We start from the raw sequence: 18,045 nt of genomic DNA, 5'->3' as shown, positions 1-18,045 counted from the left end.
CCGTTTTCCTCCCATATCCCCAAAACATGCATGGTAGGTTAATTCTGAATTGCCTGTAGGTGTGAATGTGAGTGTGAATGGTTGTTTGTACATATGTGCCCTGCGATTGGCTGGCGACTAGTTCAGGGTGTACCCCGACTCGCGCCCAAAGATAGCTGGGATAGGCTACAGCACATGTCAAAGTCGTCAGTTAGAAAACTAGTCATGTCTCGTTTGCTGTTTTCTTTGTTCCTGTGTCTTTCTTTGTTACTTGGCATTACCTTGTTCCGGTGGCGCTCGTCCAGCGACCGCCACCCGACCTTGCTCCGGCGGCACTCGTCCAGCGGCCACCTGCCGACCCGGCTCCGGCGGTGCTCGTCCAGTGGCCACAACCCGACCCTGTTCCGGCAGCGCTCGCCCAGCGGCCGCTACCTCACCCTCTTGCCTGGCCCCTGCATCGCCATTGGGTCGGCATCATGGTCGCCCGCCTGAACGGCCATATGGAAAACCTTGTGATTGGCGTCCTGGCCGACCTCCCGGAACTACCCAGCCAAGCACCTCATGTCTGGTGGCCTAGATGTCCACCAGACTGACTCTGAGGGACGGACTCACCCAAGAGGACGCTACCCACTCCCCAGGACGTTCCCCCAGCTCAACCGAAGGGCGCCGAGCATGTAGCATCTGTTGAAAAATCCATTAATGGAATCTGCCAGCAGTCTGCAAACCATCTCCTAGAACAAATATTATACTCAAATAAGTGATATGCTCCTCAGGAAAATGTCTGTATTATCCAAGATTTGAAATGTTAATTCACTTTGTGTGTAAATAATCCCTCAAAGGATGCAGAAAACAGCTAAAACACCAACCTCCTCACGAACATGGAAAGTTTACTTATCATACATGATTAAGTTGTTTCAAAATCCTTTCTCTCTCTCTCTCTCTCTCTCTCTCTCTCTCTCTCTCTCTCTCTCTCTCTCTCTCTCTCTCTCTCTCGCTTTCTCTCTCTCGCAAAACTGGATTGAGACATTCCTCTAAATAGAATATGTTTCTGTTGCTTTCTTAGCTTAATCTCTCAGAGGAAATACTTATGGAGACTCCTGGCACAGAATATAAAAGAAGCTCCCGAATGAATTTTAAAATACCCAGTGTGCAGCGTAAGACTTCTAAATTCCAAAATTTAGTTACAAATGCCACTTCCTGGAGTGTATGCTCCAGCTGTGAGTTTCGGCATGTGTATTTGTGGTGTTTATGCTGTCTAGCGCTTTCCAAGGTGACATTTCTTTGAACAGTGTAAGAAAAGCCTCATTCTTGTGCATGTGTATTTATTTACAAGGGGTTATTGAAAAAGATTATTCTGCAAAGTTGTCGATGTGGTGGGGTAGTCAGCTGCGGTTTGACTGGAGGTTATTTGTATTTGACGATGTTTTGGCTTCTTGGGCCATATGGATCCGCATGCTAAATTGTCATGTGTAATTTGGCGACTGATGAAGTGCTGACTGCGCTAATGAGAATCATGGTGTGAATCAGGCAGCTTGGTTCAAGCGCAGCTATTTTCGCATGGGTGAATATCTTCTGCTCTGACTCCAGGTGGGAGGGAGTCTTGAGTGTTCAAAAGTCTCCAATAACACCAGAAAAAGTAGCTACACTTGTTGCTAGTTGGTTTTTGGAAAAATATCTCCAAAAGTGGTCTGAATACTTAATTAATAATTTTTAAAGTTGGCAACTGACACACTGGGCACTTCAGCACGGTCAACAGTAGGGGGCGGGGATGATGTGAGGAGTGTGTCATTTGCATAAGACAGTACAGCCCTCTAAAAACAAAGAGAGGGTTAAAAGTGCTATAATTCTTGTTTTCATCGAAATACTACATATTTTACATACACTGTGAAATCCTATTATTGCTATTTTAGTATCCATAAATGTCTCATCTAGGGATGTCCCGAGCCAACTTTTTCACTTCCTATCCGATACCGATATTGCATCCTTGAGTTTAGGCCGATAACGATAGCTGTCCGATCCGATATCATAATCAGAATAATCATACGTACTTAACTTCCCCTCCTTGGGCCGTCACCTTATTGGGTTGCAGGGGTTTGTGTGTCCCAATGATCCTAGGAGCTAAGTTGTCTGGGGCTTCACGCCCCTGGTAGGGTCAACCTCGGCAAAAAGATCCTAGGTGAGGGACCAAACAAAGCAGGGCTCCAAAAACCCCTATGATGAATAACACAAATGGAGATCAGTTTCCCTTGCCCGGACGTGGGTCACCGGGGCCCCCCTGAGGAGCCAGGCCTGAAGGTGGAGCTCGAAGGCGAGCGCCTGGTGGCCGGATCTGCACCCATGGGGTGCACAGCCTGAAAGGGTAACGTGGGTCCACCTTCCCATGGGCTCACCACCTGTGGGAGGGGCCATAGGGGTCGGGTACAGTGTGAGCTGGGCGGTGGCCGAAGGGGCTTGACTTTTGCGACAAATCTTTCCAGAAATGTTGTGTTGAACTCAAACTTGCACCACTTCAGGCCATTCATCTGGAGTTTCCACTGTATTCCAAAACGCTACAAGGAATCCAGTTTAAGTAAAACCACATACAAATATGTATTCAGGAGAAAGATGGCATAACAATCATTAAATACTTTTTGACACAAAATGTAACAACATTAAAAATGCATGGAAAATGATTTATAACGGCAAACACGAGTGGAAGATAAATTAAATATAGCGTGAAGTTTATGGGGGTGAGTGAACGGTCGTGCTGTAATCTTTGGCCCATTAAGGCTCTTGGAGCAGCTCTAGTTTTACTTTGTCAAGGATGCATAATTTCCCATTATTTCTTTGCTTCCCTGCAGATAGAAAAATGGCAATTGCAAAGTAGCAGTGACGGTATCTGCATTAGCAGTGGAGCAACAGGTGGAGGAAAAAAAACAAGTGGAGGCAAGATGGATTGGTTTTTGAGGGAGGAGGGGAACTACATTTGTGTAGCGATTTATCCCAGGACAGGGACTTTGACAATGAAGCATGGACGTTCTTAGACAGGAAGGAGGGAAGTCACAGACTGACATGTTTGTTTGTTGTTGTTTTTTTCCTGCTGCATTTTAAAGGGCCATGTTGCCATGTAGTCGCAGATGGTGTGCTATCAAGGTCACAGTATTCTCAGCCCTGACTGTCTTGCTTTCAGGCCACTGGGGTCGTACACATTATTGTACAATGCTGCAGAGTTTGGGCACACATCAAGAGCTAGTGCCAACAATATTGACTTTCAGTTTTAAATCCCACCCTTATTTATGTTGGTGAGGAGGACAGGAGTCATTGTTTATACTACAACTTTGTAAGGCTTTTTAATTGTTGAATCAAACAACACAAACATCACCACCGTGTTCTTAAAAGTGTGGTTATTCATTCAAATGCACTCTATTTTTCCCACATTTATATCCATGCTGTTCACTTTGTCTGACTATAGGCAAACAGAGGATCGCTCTGATCATCCTGAACCAGCCTTTGGATAAGGACTACCTTCACATTCTGTGGAGTAAAGGTACACTGTCTGTACATTGGGTACACTTTCTGGACCCCCTTTTTTTTTTGTTACATATGTCTGCAGATATGCACTGAGTTTTCCATTTGTAATCTGCAATGTTTTCATCCGTATATCTGTCAGTCTCCTGCAAACTGAATATGGACCAAACATTGTTAATTTCTTGTAGTAGCAATGCTAATTAAAAAAAAAAAAAAAGTCTGTCATTAAAATGTATATAAAACTATACAACCCAGCACAGTTGGTCAAAGCCAGGAAGTATCTATTCTTTCTTGACAGTTTTTAGCTACTAGGAGACCTTTTGTTGTCCTCTGCCATTTGACCGAAAGAACTGTGGCCCATTTGATATCTCCTCCCTTAGTGTAGATTGTGCATGAAAACTTCCCTCGTAGATCCACTTTCTGCATATTCAAAGGCAAAGTAAATTCCTTTCCTCCAGTTTTAACTTAATTTCCTTTTATTTGTCCAAGACCTCACTTAGATCCTCTTTATATTCATTAGCGCTGAGGTTGTGTTCCCCTGTTGCTTTTTTCAAGTGCTACGAAGGCTTTGCAGACGCTGATGTGCCAAATGTGCTGCTTTGTCACTGAACATGACCCCTTCCCTGCCCTCTGATCACATTCCCTGTGCGATGCCTTTAAATGATATAGTCATCATAAATAACCTACCTCTCTGCATAGCAAACATTTTTTAATACTCCTGCGTCTCCTCGACTGCAACAATTATCATATCCAAAACAGAGCTAATTTCATACAATACAGTCCCCCTGGGCTGTCACAGGCGGAATATTCAGCATGACTGTCTTACCCTGAGACACAGATCCTATTTAACGTTCTTAAAAAAAGAAAACGATTTGCAAATCTGAAAATTTACGAGCCACAAGCGTTAACAGTTGACCTCAAAGATAGTTCAGCAACTTTATAAAATCTGTTTAAATGACTGACTGCAATCTATAATTGTTTTTCCAGGCTTTTTTTTTTTTTTTTTTAATCATTCTTTGAGTTTAAAGTGTTTTGCAAGGTCTTAAGGTAGCTGCCTATTCACAATGCATTAATTGGAATGGGCACAATAGATTCTGCTAGTGGTTGGTGAATTATGCAAACACAAATGTGCACACCTCTCAACTGGTGTGCACCATGATAGATAAATAAATTAGCTAAGAGGAAACTCGACCGCTGCTTTCAGGCCATGAAAAATAAGCCTATAAAACCTCTCTCTAACATTTTGGATGGTTGATTGTGAAAAAAAACAAAACAAAAAAAACCTCTCCGTTTCTGCCCTGGAAGCATGTTTAAGTCTCAGCTTAATGACTTGCAAATTGTCGTACAGCTCATATCCATTTGTGCATGTTAGTGACTTACTGAATGGCCCCAATTTAGTAATTTTCAAGCGCCAGTTCTGTTAGAAGGCAATTGGATCATTACAAAGATTCGAAAAACTGTGACCTTGCTGCAGTCGCAGACATTGCAGTACCCTTTATATCTGAAAGTACCACTTCACTATAAAAACCGAACAATTGTTTTACTGTGTGCGTCATAACTAATCCAAGGCACTTTATGAAGTAAATGAAAAACAAACAAAACAAAATAGATTACACTCATCAAATATTCGATGCAGCTTGATGTTGGGATGTGACAAGTTTGGGCATTTCTTTACAAATGAAATTTGAGGTAATTTCCGAGTGGGATTGTGAAGTGCCACAAGCGATGCTGAAGAAGACGTTTTCCTTATCACTTTTGCTCCTGGCTCATGCTTGCTCGTGAGACTATCTGAGATGAGTGTGGTGCCGCAATGGTGGATCATAGATCACGCGGAGCTTGAAAGTGAAGACCTCTAACACGATATGCCATGTATTCTTAATAATGTTTATGGGCAAAGCAGATGTTACGGAGTGCGCGTCACTCTTCAGGTTGTGGTTCACATGGCAGCACTGCAGCCAGGTCTCCACCCTCACCGACCCGATCTCACACACACAGATACACGCGCGCACACACGCGTTGAGTGCACTTCAGTCTTGTGATGTGCTGCCCCTGGGCTCCACTCATCACCCCTGGGAGAGGATGAGCAGCAGGGTGCCAAAAACCTACGGGAAGCTAGAGAGCAGCATACTGATCAAAGGGGAACGTAAACAGGTGCTGGGTGTGGTGATGTGAAGTGGAAACAAGCTGCTTATCTCACTCACGCACCTTCTCACCCACATCTAGTCTATCAGTCACCCACTTTCTCCTTCAGTCACTCACCCATCGACTTACTCGCACTCAGACACGGTGCAACAACTTAATGAGGCAATCAGGGTAGGTGACGCTCTATATTAGATCCAAATTGTGCGTGCATTTACCCCCAAGTACACCATGTCATCATTTGTTGATGTGAAACAGCTTGCTGAGGTTTGGGACCATACTACATTAGTCAATCAAGCATCAACTTTGCAATCAAGGTTGGAGTGGTGTATAAAAATGTGTCATTGAGAAGAACTCAAAGTACTGAAGAGTGGAAGAATAAAGTCTCACAATAGTTTCAATTCAGATTTGTTTTAGTTCTCAAGGTTAAAGGTAGTTGATAATGTACACGTTTCTCTTAATTCGTTTAATATTAGGCCTCTGATTGTCACGTTATCGTGGTATTGTTTGTCATTTGGCCTATATTTTTGCATCACAGCCACTGCTATACTGTGTATAGAGTGCCAGTATTAGTTCAAATGTAACATTCTCATTTTCAACAATGTATCTGTGTGCAAAGATTAGGGCTGCTCGAGATTGGGAAAAAATGACATTGCGATTTTATTTTTTTATTTTTTTTGTAAACCTGCCATATATATTGCTATGTGAAATAATACAGGATCAATGTTAGGAAAGTTCGTTTTCTACGTGAACTAGTTCAAAGTTCCAAAAATGAACTATTTCAGTTCATAGTTCATAATTTTGAACTTAGTTCACCGGTCCAAAAACGAACTAGTTCATAGTTTGTTTGTTTTTTCAATATGTTGCCGAAGGGCTATTACCCTCAAAATACTGGCATGTCATTTCCCCATTGTTGCCACCCATTCAATCCTCATAGCCAGCTGCAGCTTTCACCCTAAAATCTCAATAACATGAGAAAAAACGTGTTTCTTGAATGGATTTTTTTTTTAAATGAGGCATTAAAACAAAAACAAGACTTTTGTCCTTAATGTGCAAACAAAAACACGCAACACAGTATGACAGGAACAATGGTGAAAGGACATTGAGAACGTTTTATTCCTTGCAGCTCTGGCTGAGTGTATTAACACCATAATGTATCTATTATAATTTTACAAAACAAAATAAATTCTATATTATCACAGTGTGATCTTTTGACTAAATCATTCTGATACAAATAATAATTGTCCTAGTAATCGAGCGAAGACTAAATGAGGCAAGCGCCTTCTACTTATGAAAAGAAGAGCCAAGTGTGGAAAAAAAGCGAGTGCCCGTGAAGACAAAGCATTTTCACTCGTGGAGTCAGTACTTCATACGCACTTTATACAATTCTCAATTAGTGCATTAGTCTGTGTATGTTGTGTATCATGCTGCAGACACTTACCAAAAAAAAAAACCCATATCCAAAACAATGCCTGATTTTTATTAGTTATTTTCATTAAATGTTTATTATTGTCAGGTGTTTTTCCTTGAACAGAAGGATACCAGCAAATACTGTATATATAGCCCGGTTGTAAATGTGCACCTACTTCCAGACAGACATGGTAATGGACACGCACAAAAAAAGTATTAGTTCAAGCAGACAGACGTGCAAGTGTTCGCCCTCTTTTTGGTGCAAGCTAAACTTACTTGCACAAGGTACAACTAAAAAAAAAAAAGGAGAGGTAAATCTTTGAAGTCTCTCCCTTGTGTGCACCCTAACAGCCCAAACATAAAAGGGCTCTTAAAAAATCGTCTGCCTGTTCCATTTGAATTGAATAGTAGCCATGAAAGAGAATACATTTGCAAATATTTTGCATCTCATTTTGAGGAACTGCATACCATTCATTACAAAAAAACAAAAACAACGAATAACATCCTCATTTGTCTGCTTTTAAAATCAGAACAGGTAATAACTCCCTCATGAGAAAAGATTTTGGAAATTATTACTATAGGAGAAAGTTGTTTTCCTTCTAAATACTTTTGACTTCATACTGTTGACTTTATTGTTAAAGTACATTCTGAAATCACATCTTGGCATTGATGGAATTGTGATGTTGCTTGTTTTGTTATATGGAGAGCTCTGAATGAAGCAATAACACAAGAAAACACCGAGATAATCCTAAAGTGGCTTCATAAATGAGTCTGCGTGTTTTCTTTTTGAAGAGACTAACCAGCAGGAGACCGGGGTTCAAATCCCGCCTGAGTGGAGTTTGCATGTTCTCCCCGTGCCACGAACGGCGAAGGAGGAAGCAGAAGCGAGGCAAGCGCACGTGTGTGTGTATGTCTGGTCTCATTATTTATATCCGTGGACAAAAGCATCATTGTAACCGGCCAAAGTTTAATAGGAGTCATATTCAAGAAAAAAAAAAAAATCCACTGTGCCATGCCAATGATTTGTACCATGTCTGCATCTTACCATCCATCCATCCATCGTCTGAGCCGCTTCTCCTCACTAGGGTCGCGGGCGTGCTGGAGCCTATCCCAGCTACCATCGGGCAGGAGGCGGGGTACACCCTGAACTGGTTGCCAGCCAATCGTAGAGCACATACAAACAAACAACCTTTTGCACTCACATTCACGGGCAATTTAGAGTTCTCAATCAACCGACCATGCATGTTTTTGGGATGGAGGAGGAAACCGGAGTGCCCGGAGAAAACCCACGCAGGCACGGGGAGAACATGCAAACGCCACACAGGCGGGGCCGGTGATTGAACCCCTGTCCTCAGAACTGTGAGGCACACGCTGTAACCAGCTGTTCACCGTGCCGGTTGCACCTTACCACGCAGTATATTTTATCATCCAGTGTGCTGCATGTGACAGTAACTATGTCATATCGTAACACACCATGGTCCTGTTCACATCAATTTATCAAGTTTTCATTTCCCTCATGTCTGTCTTTATCTTGCTGTCTCTTCGTAGCTCTTTTGACAGCATGTGCTGATGGTGCTGCCAATCACCTGTATAACATCACTGCTGGAGAACGTGACATGTGAGTCTGCCAATTTTCTTCATCGATAGATGATACCTACATTTGATGTACTGTATTCTTTGTGTATTTATAATGTTGAGAAATATTTATATACAGGAGCTAGGCCTGGGCGATATGGCCTTAAAATAACATCTCAGATTATTTTCCCCAAATGTATGATATCTGATTATAATCGATTCTTTGTCTGCTTCAATAAAAAGCAAAGGCTGCATTAACTGTTTCAACTTTCACAAAAATTCATTGTTTTTCTTTACAATGTGAAAATAAAAATCCTTCCTGTTAGAGAAGATGGCCCTTTTGACAATAAAACATTTTAAAAGGCTGACAATTGAACATTAAAAAATTGACAAAAAATATTTCGGTTTGCGATTAATATGTAACAACAAAACTGTCAAATGAATAAAATGTGCTGCTTCATATAAAATGTACGTTTGTCCCTGAAAATGTAAACAACATGCTTCATATAGTAAAATGCACTCTAGGTACGTGCCAGGGCTTGCTTAGTTTTATACATATCTTTGGCAAGGAAATAAGATGGTCTAAAACATCAGGCTTTAGCCATGCCCTATTACATATTTGAGTGCCACCCACTACACTGAAAACCCTCACTGATAGGGCATTATTTCATGCTGCTTCCACCTTTAAAGTGGATCAGCATGTGGATAAAGGTCTGATTTTGCAATGTATGAATGGGCACCATGTCTTCGGTAGTGTTCAAGGTGATAGACTCCGCATCTGTCTTCACTGCGTTCCTTTCATACACAAAACAATGTGAACGTGTTTTTTCAGCGGGGGTTTTCGGGCTCCCTTCCATGTTCTTCCGAGTTGCATACTGAGCTACATTTGCAGCTGTGTGTCTCTATTTCAAATGTTGAAATAAGGTGGTTGCGATGCTCCCTTTTATTTGTAGAGCCTTTGAACATGTTTGCAATAGGATTTTATTTTATTTTTTTGCTCATCTGCTCAGACAGTGCAAAATCAAACTAATTCTTAACTACTGACAAAACTGCCTCTTTTGGAAACTACTGTAGCGGCTCAATCTTCACCACCATGTTGCCGGTGTAAGCAGTGCACATCAGTACATTTCACCATGGAAGGCACTAAAAAAAAACTTTATTTTATTTGATTATGAATATTCATTTTTCTATTATTAAAAAAAACAGCTTGACCCAAAAACTCAAATTAAACCCTTAATCAGTTTTGTGCTCATTAAATCCCTACATTTATTGTTTTACCAATAACTCTCATCCTAGCTGCTTTACAATTTTGACATATTATAACATGAGTACATTTTTTGTGAATCGTGTCTTGGAGAAATTGAGGCAAAATGGATTGTACTATTCTGCTTCAACCAGCAGAGATGCTGTTCTAGTCGCGAGCAGGTTTTCCTCCATATTGTGTCCACGTAGCAAGAGCTGCTGTGGAAGTCTCACGGAGTAACGAAAAGTATAGAAAATAAAATTGATGATCTCCTTTTTCTATATCGAGCATTAATGAAATATCGGTCGAATCGAGCTTCACTGTATCTCCCAGCACTACTGACACTGTGTATAGTGTATCCCATACTGTAATGCATGACTTTTGTATAGTTTAAGAACAGAACACTGGGATGTTTATACCACCCCAATTCCAATGAAGTCGGGACGTGGTGTTAAACATAAAAACAGAATACAATGATTTGCAAATCATCTTCAACCTATATTTAATTGAATACACTACAAAGACAATATATTCAATGTTCAAACTGATAGAATTTATCGTTTTTAGCAAATAATCATTAACTTAGAATTTTATGGCTGCAACACGTTCCAACACGTGGGACAGGTGGCAAAAAAGACTGAGAAAGTTGAGGAATGCTCATCAAACACCTGTTTGGAACATCCCACAGGTGAACATGCTAATTGGGAACAGGTGGGTGCCATGATTGGATATAAAAGGAGCTTCCCTGAATTGCTCAGTCATTCACAAGCAAAGATGGGGTGAGGTTCACTTCTTTGTGAACAAGTGCGTGAGAAAATAGCCGAACAGTTTAAGGACAATGTTCCTCAATGTAGAATTGCAAGGAATTTCGAGAATTCATCATCTACGGTCCATAATATCATCAAAAGGTTCAGAGAATCTGGAGAAATCACTGCATGTAAGCGGCAAGGCCGAAAACCAACATTGAATGCCCGTGACCTTCGATCCCTCACGTGGCACTGCATCAAAAAACAACATCAATGTGTAAAGGATATCACCACATGGGCTCAGGGACAGTTCAGAAAATCAATATCAGTACATACAGTTCGGCGCTACATCCGTAAGTGCAACTTGAAACTCTACTGTGCAAAGCAAAAGCCATTTATCAACAACACCCAGAAACGCCGCCGGCTTCTCTGGGCCCGAGCTCATCTAAGATGGACTGATGAAAAGTCGAAAAGTGTTCTGTGGTCTGACGAGTCCACATTTCAAATTGCTTTTGGAAATTGTGGACCTCGTGTCCTCCGGGCCAAAGAGGAAAATAACCATCCGGGCTGTTGTGGACGCCAAGTTCAAAAGCCAGCATCTGTGATGGTATGGGGCTGTGTTAGTGCCAATGGCACGGGTAAATTGCATATCTGTGAAGGCACCATTAATGCTGAAAGGTACATACAGGTTTTGGAGAAACATATGCTGCCATCCAAGCAATGTCTTTTTCATGGACACCCCTGCTTATTTCAGCAAAACAATGCCAAACCACATTCTGCACGTGTTACAACAGCGTGGCTTCGTATTAAAAGAGTGTGGGTACTAGACTGGCCTAGCTGCAGTCCAGACCTGTCTCCCATTGAAAATCTGTGGCACTAAATGAAGCATAAAATACGACAACAGAGACCCCGGACTGTTGAACAGCTGAAGCTGTACATCAAGCAAGAATGGGAATGAATTCCACCTACAAAGCTTCAACAATTAGTGCGCTCAGTTCCCAAACATTTATTGAATGTTTTTAAAAGAAAAGGTGATGTAACACAGTGGTAAACATGACCCTGTCCCAGCTTTTTTGGAACGTGTTGTAGCCTTCAAATTCTAAGTTAATGATGATTTGCTAAAAACAATAATGTTTATCAGTTTGAACATTAAATATCTTGTCTTTGTAGTGTATTAGGTTAAACATGATTTGCAAATCATTGTATTCTGTTTTTGTGTTTAAGACATCTCAACTTCATTGGAATTGGGGTTGTACTACAGTGCATGTGTATCGAAGAAAAATGCATACCAGGGCTGTGTTTGCACTTTTTGCAGCCAAATGCAATATGTGTATCTAGCTAATGGAAGACTGCTGTTAGCATTGAGATGGATCTGGGTCCTCTGTGGTCCCTGAAGTGTTCAGGCTTTCACATTAACACTTAAAAGTGTGAACATGAGTGTGTGTTCTTTAAAGGCTGTCGATGAAAATGAGGGTTTGACCTCTGGTTTTCAGCAGCCGTTTTGGGACATGAGCAAGTCTGTATTTTAGTAGTCAAGGTCGGTTTAAAATTGAATCCAACAAGCGTTCCACCTTTATTCAATCATCTAAATTATCATTCTTGTCTGACAGACCTTGCTTTACTTGATGTTTCCATCTCATGAGTAAAATAGATTAAGTGGCAATGATCTGCTGCATCCTCAAACAACAAAGAAATACACCAGAGAGGAAGGTTGATTGGTTTGTGTGGCTGCACACTTAAGCACTTTACCCCTAAGAAATCCACCCATGACTACCACATGTAAAAACTATAAAGTATAGAAAGTGGGCTATTTTGTTTGTCATGTGCTTGCAGATCAGTGCACACTCTAATCTAAACTTTATCTTGCAAACAAACCATGTCATAAAAGGGTTGGTCCACTGAAGCCCAGCAAAGAAGTACATGGCTGACAAATGATGCTGCAAAGCAGTAAGAGTTACTGCCTCTGGTGGGGAGGATGGAAGCTATGTCACATTTTTATATTCCATTTTTGTTGGAAATATTCCATTCCAAATGCTCACTGAGATGCCGCACCTGCAAGATTGCGTTCTGAAGGACAAACATAAATGGGATATTTCTGTGAAATGCAAATGATGATAACTTATTCTGCAGAAGCAATATTCTTATAAAGTAGCAAGTGATCGTTTGTGTGTACCAGTCTGCCTGCATGGAGTGTTTGCACAAGACATAATACAGTGAAATAAACACTAAGTTGTCAGAGCTATGCTTGGTTTGATGACCTCCAAATTTTAAATTAGTTTAGATAAAATAATGCCAAACACCAACAATATTCAGATGATAAATGTTTTTCTCTTCGTCTTCTACTTTCAATTGTATCAATGTATTCTTTCTTGCTTTTTCCCATGTTATGGGATGTTTTTCCTATCAACCTTTATTCACATCCCTGTCTGTCCTGTTATAGCGATAACATATTCAGAGTATTGTATATAATTTGCTGATATACAATGCACATGGCAAACATCAAGCAATCATTCTTTGCTTGGAAACCACGTCACTATTTTGTTCTCTTCACAATATTTGCATGAAATAATCCACCTTCTATAATTATGTGTCTGTAAGTGCCTCAGCCACTCTAGTCTTCTGCCTTGACTCTCAAATCTTGTTATTCAGAATCTACCACTCCTTTTCCACACTGACACTGCGTACACAAATGTATGTCTCTAAAGCCATTAGCTCGGTGTGTACTAAATCTGCCAAATGTGATTGAAATGTGGCTATTTAGAGCTGTTTTAACTTCTGAAGTATGTTTTAACTTCTGCTCTCTTTATCATCACAGTCACGCAAGGACAGAGCTCTATTATCATAGAGCTGCTCAAAACTGAATCTATAGTTAGATTTGATTGAAAATGCACCCATCTGTCTGTTGAAGCCCTTGAATAGTTTAAGCTTGACAACAAGAGGTGTAATAAACAATGGCAATAGACACTAAACCATTTTCCTCAGTATCATTGACTGGCTAATTGTTATGATAGCTCTGTAATAAAACATTTTTCACGGGGCCTCAGGTGTTTGTGGAACAGCCCCCCCTTGATGCCCCTGGCACGCCTCCGACTCTTGTCTTCTATCTTCTCCTATTTCTAATTGCAAAATGACATTTGTCTAATTTGTGCATCTAATCAAATCATCCGTGGGAGGATAAAAAGTCAAGAGATGAGTGCAGAGGTAGAGGATCATGGCTGAATGTAATTTGACAGCTGTGTGCATGTATGTGAACATTAATATGAGCATGGTTGTTTCAGCCTCAGTACCAACTTTTAGAACCATGCATAGCCTATACACTCGTGCCTTTGTCAGATTTTGTACCATTGCCTCTCCATTCACATACTTTAATACTTTGCACAGCTTGGGATCTTAAATTGCCTGGCAATCAAGAATTATAAGATAGGGGCTTTAACAACTGGATCATGGGTGTGCAATTAAAAGGCTTTTACGGCAAATTAAGATGGGCACTTGGAGACCATTTACTTCATATATGTAGTGCTAAGTTGCTAGGCAACAAATACTGAGTACCTACAAGGTACTGTGTCAGGTGGCAGGCCCAGGTGTTGGAATAAACTATAATTTCCTCAACCAAGCATCATAATTTTACAATGCTCTCCTCTACGTGTGAAATGTTGTAGCACACAGACAGTATTATACATTTAAATTTATAAACAGTATGTGTTCTGCATTCATACATACTATACATACATTTATATTTTCATTTTGCACCCTTTTTTTTTTCTTATAATACATAGTGGACGTGTAGCAAATACGAAGGATGGGCATTTGAATATTCCTCTCCGATTCTCTACAAAGTGAATATATTTGATAGAATCAATTATATATATATTTTTAAACATTGTTATTAAAACAGTGTTTAATTTTTTTTTTTTTTTTTTTTTTTTAAAACATTCTTTTCATTTTAAACGTTATTAAACCCCTCCTGGAAGCCGTCACCTTATTGTGGTCGAGGGGTTTGTGTGTCCCAATGATCCTAGGAGCTAAATTGTCTGGGGCGTCACGCCTCTGGTAGGGACAAAGCACGGCTAAAAGACTCCTATGATGAAAAATATAACTGAATTGAGGTTTCCCTTGCCCGGATGCGGGTCACTGGGGACCCCCTCTGGAGCCAGGCCTGGAGGTGGGGCTCGAAGGCGAACTCATCAAAGTACAGAATCAACTCTTATGAAAGTGCTAAATGATACAAGGTTGAATACTGAGTCAGGAACGGTGTAAGTTCTTGTCTTGTTGGATATCGGTGCGGCGTTTGGTACAGTAGATCATAACATGGCTGACAAAATGGAACACTCCTTAAATGGTTCAGATTCTACCTGGAGAAAAGGAGTTATTTCATAACAATTGGAAGTTTTCCACCACATGAAATGACATATGGGCTCCCTTAAGGGTCAGTTCTTGGACCCCTCCTGTTCAGCCTGTATTTACTACCTTTGGGTCCAATTCTTCAGAACCTTAATGTTGACTATCATAGCTATGCAAATGGTACACAGTCATATCTAACAGTGTCACCAGATGACGACAGTTCAATTAAGAGGTTGTGGTGTTGCGTCCCTGTCTAAAAGGAAGCGGTAGGCAGTAGAGCCCACATTTTAAATGGAAAACTTGCAAACGATCAGGCTAATTTTATTGTGGCAGCCAAACACGTGATCACGATTAAAATTCTATTAATTTTGCAGCCTATGCCCATCCCCAGCAAAAACAGTTGTCATGAACGGAACAGAGGACAGGAGAACCATCCATCCATCTAGTATGCTACTTGTCGTTATTTGGGTCACAGGTGTGCTGGATCCCATCCCAGTGCCGGGTACATCCTGGAGTAGTTGTCAGTCAACCGCAACAGGCACAACAACCATTTACATGCACCTTGACACCTATGGGCAATTTAGAGTTTTTGGAAAGTGGGAGGAAGCTTGTGAAAACCCACGTAAGCACTGGGAGAACATGAAAACTCCACACAGGAAGGTTGGAGTCGAGATTTGAACCTGAACCTCAGAATTGTGAGGCAGATGTGCTAATCACGCGATACCATGCTGGCGAATATGTCGGACCCCGATGCAAAAGTACCAATGACATTGAATGCAAGTGGGACTAAGAACCAGTCTCTTTATCATCTCCCAGGTAATCACTTATGTCAACAACAAACTACATTGCCATTTAAATTACACTTATAGCCAGTTAGTGCTTGTGTGCACCTGAGAGTGGCGCTTGTCATCTCTGTTTTGAACAGGACTAATCAGAGCCACACCACAATGGAGTGGTTGTCTCACTTTTGCAGATGAAGGAGGGATATAGTCGGCAGCAGAAAACAAGAATAGAAATAGGATGAGCTGAGAGAGATGGCGAGAGAAAGAGAGAGACAAATACTTAAGCAGGCTAATAGATGCATGCCCAAACCCAGACGAATGTCACATTGCCGCTGCCGAGCACTCTTGGACAAACTGCCCTCAAAATGTTCTATTTCCCATCCAAATTAAAGTGTCAGTTAATATTAATGTGGAAATAAGGCCTTGTTAGACGCACAAACATTCACACAAGCAACATTTGTGCTGATGCACACTATTGACACCACGGAGTCAAGTACATGGGTCTGTGCGTGCGCGTGAGTTCAGGCTTGGTATCTCATCTCATCTCATCCCATCTATCATGAGGGTCATTGGGAATCCCTTTATTGTTAAAAGAAAACGTGTCCCTGTGTGATTTTATTTAGCATATTCATTGTGTTAACATGTTTGTTTGCAGTAATGCTTGTTGGCTAGCCAAGGCAGAGGTGTGTTCAATGGAATATGTGCACCAACCAGCACCCGGAAGCACCTTCGATCTTGTCAGTGATCGGCAAATTAGCTTCAGGTGAGCTTCCTGCTCCTTTCAAAATGAACGGACAGAAAAGCCTAATACTTTAACTGCCAGAAAATGTAGTACATATAATGAATAAAGCATACTTTTATGTTCCGTAACACAGTGGGTGGCTCAAATGTGAATTGCTGTGTGGCACTTTGCACCAGATCAAAGTGAGTTTTTTCTATCCGTTCATTTTGAATGGAGCAGAGAACAGAATGCAACAGTAATTTTATGATCAGAAGTGCTTGCGGGTGCTGTTGCACATAGTTAATTCATTGTCTTGATGCATATGTGTAGATCTAGCAGCAAATATTACGCCCTTGCTGTTCGGTTTGTCTTGCTGGATCCCGAAGAGGGTGCGGTGGCGTCAATAATCCCTTTTTATCTCACTCTTCAGCCAACCGGATTATCGTTCCTGCCACTTGCTGTTGAGCTAACAAATATGCATCCCTGCTTGTTCCTCTGTCCTTGTTAGGACATCCATTGTAATTATTACTGAAACTTCAGCAATCACAACAAAACGCCTGACTGAGTGAATTTAAACCCAGTTCTAACTGTAATCTGTCATGAGGTTATACGAAAGAGGACCTTCAGCGGGAAAGGGTTCATTCCCTCTCCTGTCACGTCTGAGTTTGTCAATGTCAAACTGAAGCTGATCCCCAGATGAATAGATTTACAAATATACATAGATACACTACCCAACCAGCCATGAAATCATGTTGGTTGGGCACACCTTGAGATAGCAGCAATCATACTCCAGGAATGGGCCTGCTTCTTATAAATAAACACACACTTAAGTGTAATGAACATAGACACATTATATGTGTACGTATGACAAATGTTCCACTCTGAACTAGTTACACAATGCTTGTGTGTTTTGACTGATACCCGCAACAGACCTTAGTAATTCATTTACTGTGGGCATGCATGTTGTACAGAAACAGTGTTGCATTTGTTTGAGTATAATTAATATTCAGCGCCTACGTACACATCTACTCCCAAGCCCCCTGCCCAGTTTAATTATCAGTTGTAATCCTCTTTATTGTATGTACTAACAAGGAGAGTTGTATATAGTAAACATATATTACTTCCATTTTTAACCACTGTCTCTATTTGAGATGGTAAATATGGATTATATGAAATAAAATGAACACAAAACTGGAATTACAGCTAGGTGCCACTTGATAGCCACTAAAATCCTGAAGAAAAATACTTCCACATTTGCATACCCAAACAGCATGCAACAAGTTAAGGAAGTTAAGAGAGTTGGGGGATGGTATTTTACAGGATGGGGCATTCTTGAACAAGTTCACATATAATTTGATTTTAAATTATTTGGGATGTTAAACAGTTAAAAAGTGAAACTTAATGAGTATTGCTCCATTTGTACCTCCCATGTCAATTGTGGAAGTTCTGTTTCAATTTGTCTTCTTTATATTTTGCTGATGTCCCCGCAGTGAAAATGTGTTTGCTGTAGCAGTTAGGTGCTTACTTTTGAATGTGCATTACTGCCATCTACAGGAATTGAAGAGAACGGTATCAGCCTATGATGCGCTTTCACGTGCCATT

General features: G+C 40.8%; 1 protein-coding gene across 11 annotated transcripts in view; it reads left to right on the top strand.

The window, feature by feature from the left end:
- Positions 1-18,045, top strand: part of tpk1 (thiamin pyrophosphokinase 1) — a 65,946-nt gene that overhangs the window by 4,737 nt on the left and 43,164 nt on the right. For 10 of the 11 annotated variants that reach the window (XR_009767427.1, XR_009767429.1, XR_009767431.1 and 7 more), the window contains 2 exons: positions 3,431-3,505; positions 8,584-8,653. Coding sequence is in view for 2 of the 11 variants with exons in the window: in XM_061667071.1 (XP_061523055.1) it covers positions 3,431-3,505; positions 8,584-8,653 (145 nt within the window). In the remaining 9 variants the exon portion in view is untranslated. The remainder of the gene's footprint in view (positions 1-3,430; positions 3,506-8,583; positions 8,654-18,045) is intronic. The other variant, XR_009767434.1, reaches the window with a different exon arrangement.

Source organism: Phycodurus eques, chromosome 21, assembly GCF_024500275.1.
Source record: "Phycodurus eques isolate BA_2022a chromosome 21, UOR_Pequ_1.1, whole genome shotgun sequence".
In the NCBI taxonomy this organism is placed as follows: Eukaryota; Metazoa; Chordata; class Actinopteri; order Syngnathiformes; family Syngnathidae; genus Phycodurus; species Phycodurus eques.
The sequence above is the reverse complement of the archived record's forward strand: the minus strand, read 5'-3'. Positions and strand labels throughout refer to the sequence as shown.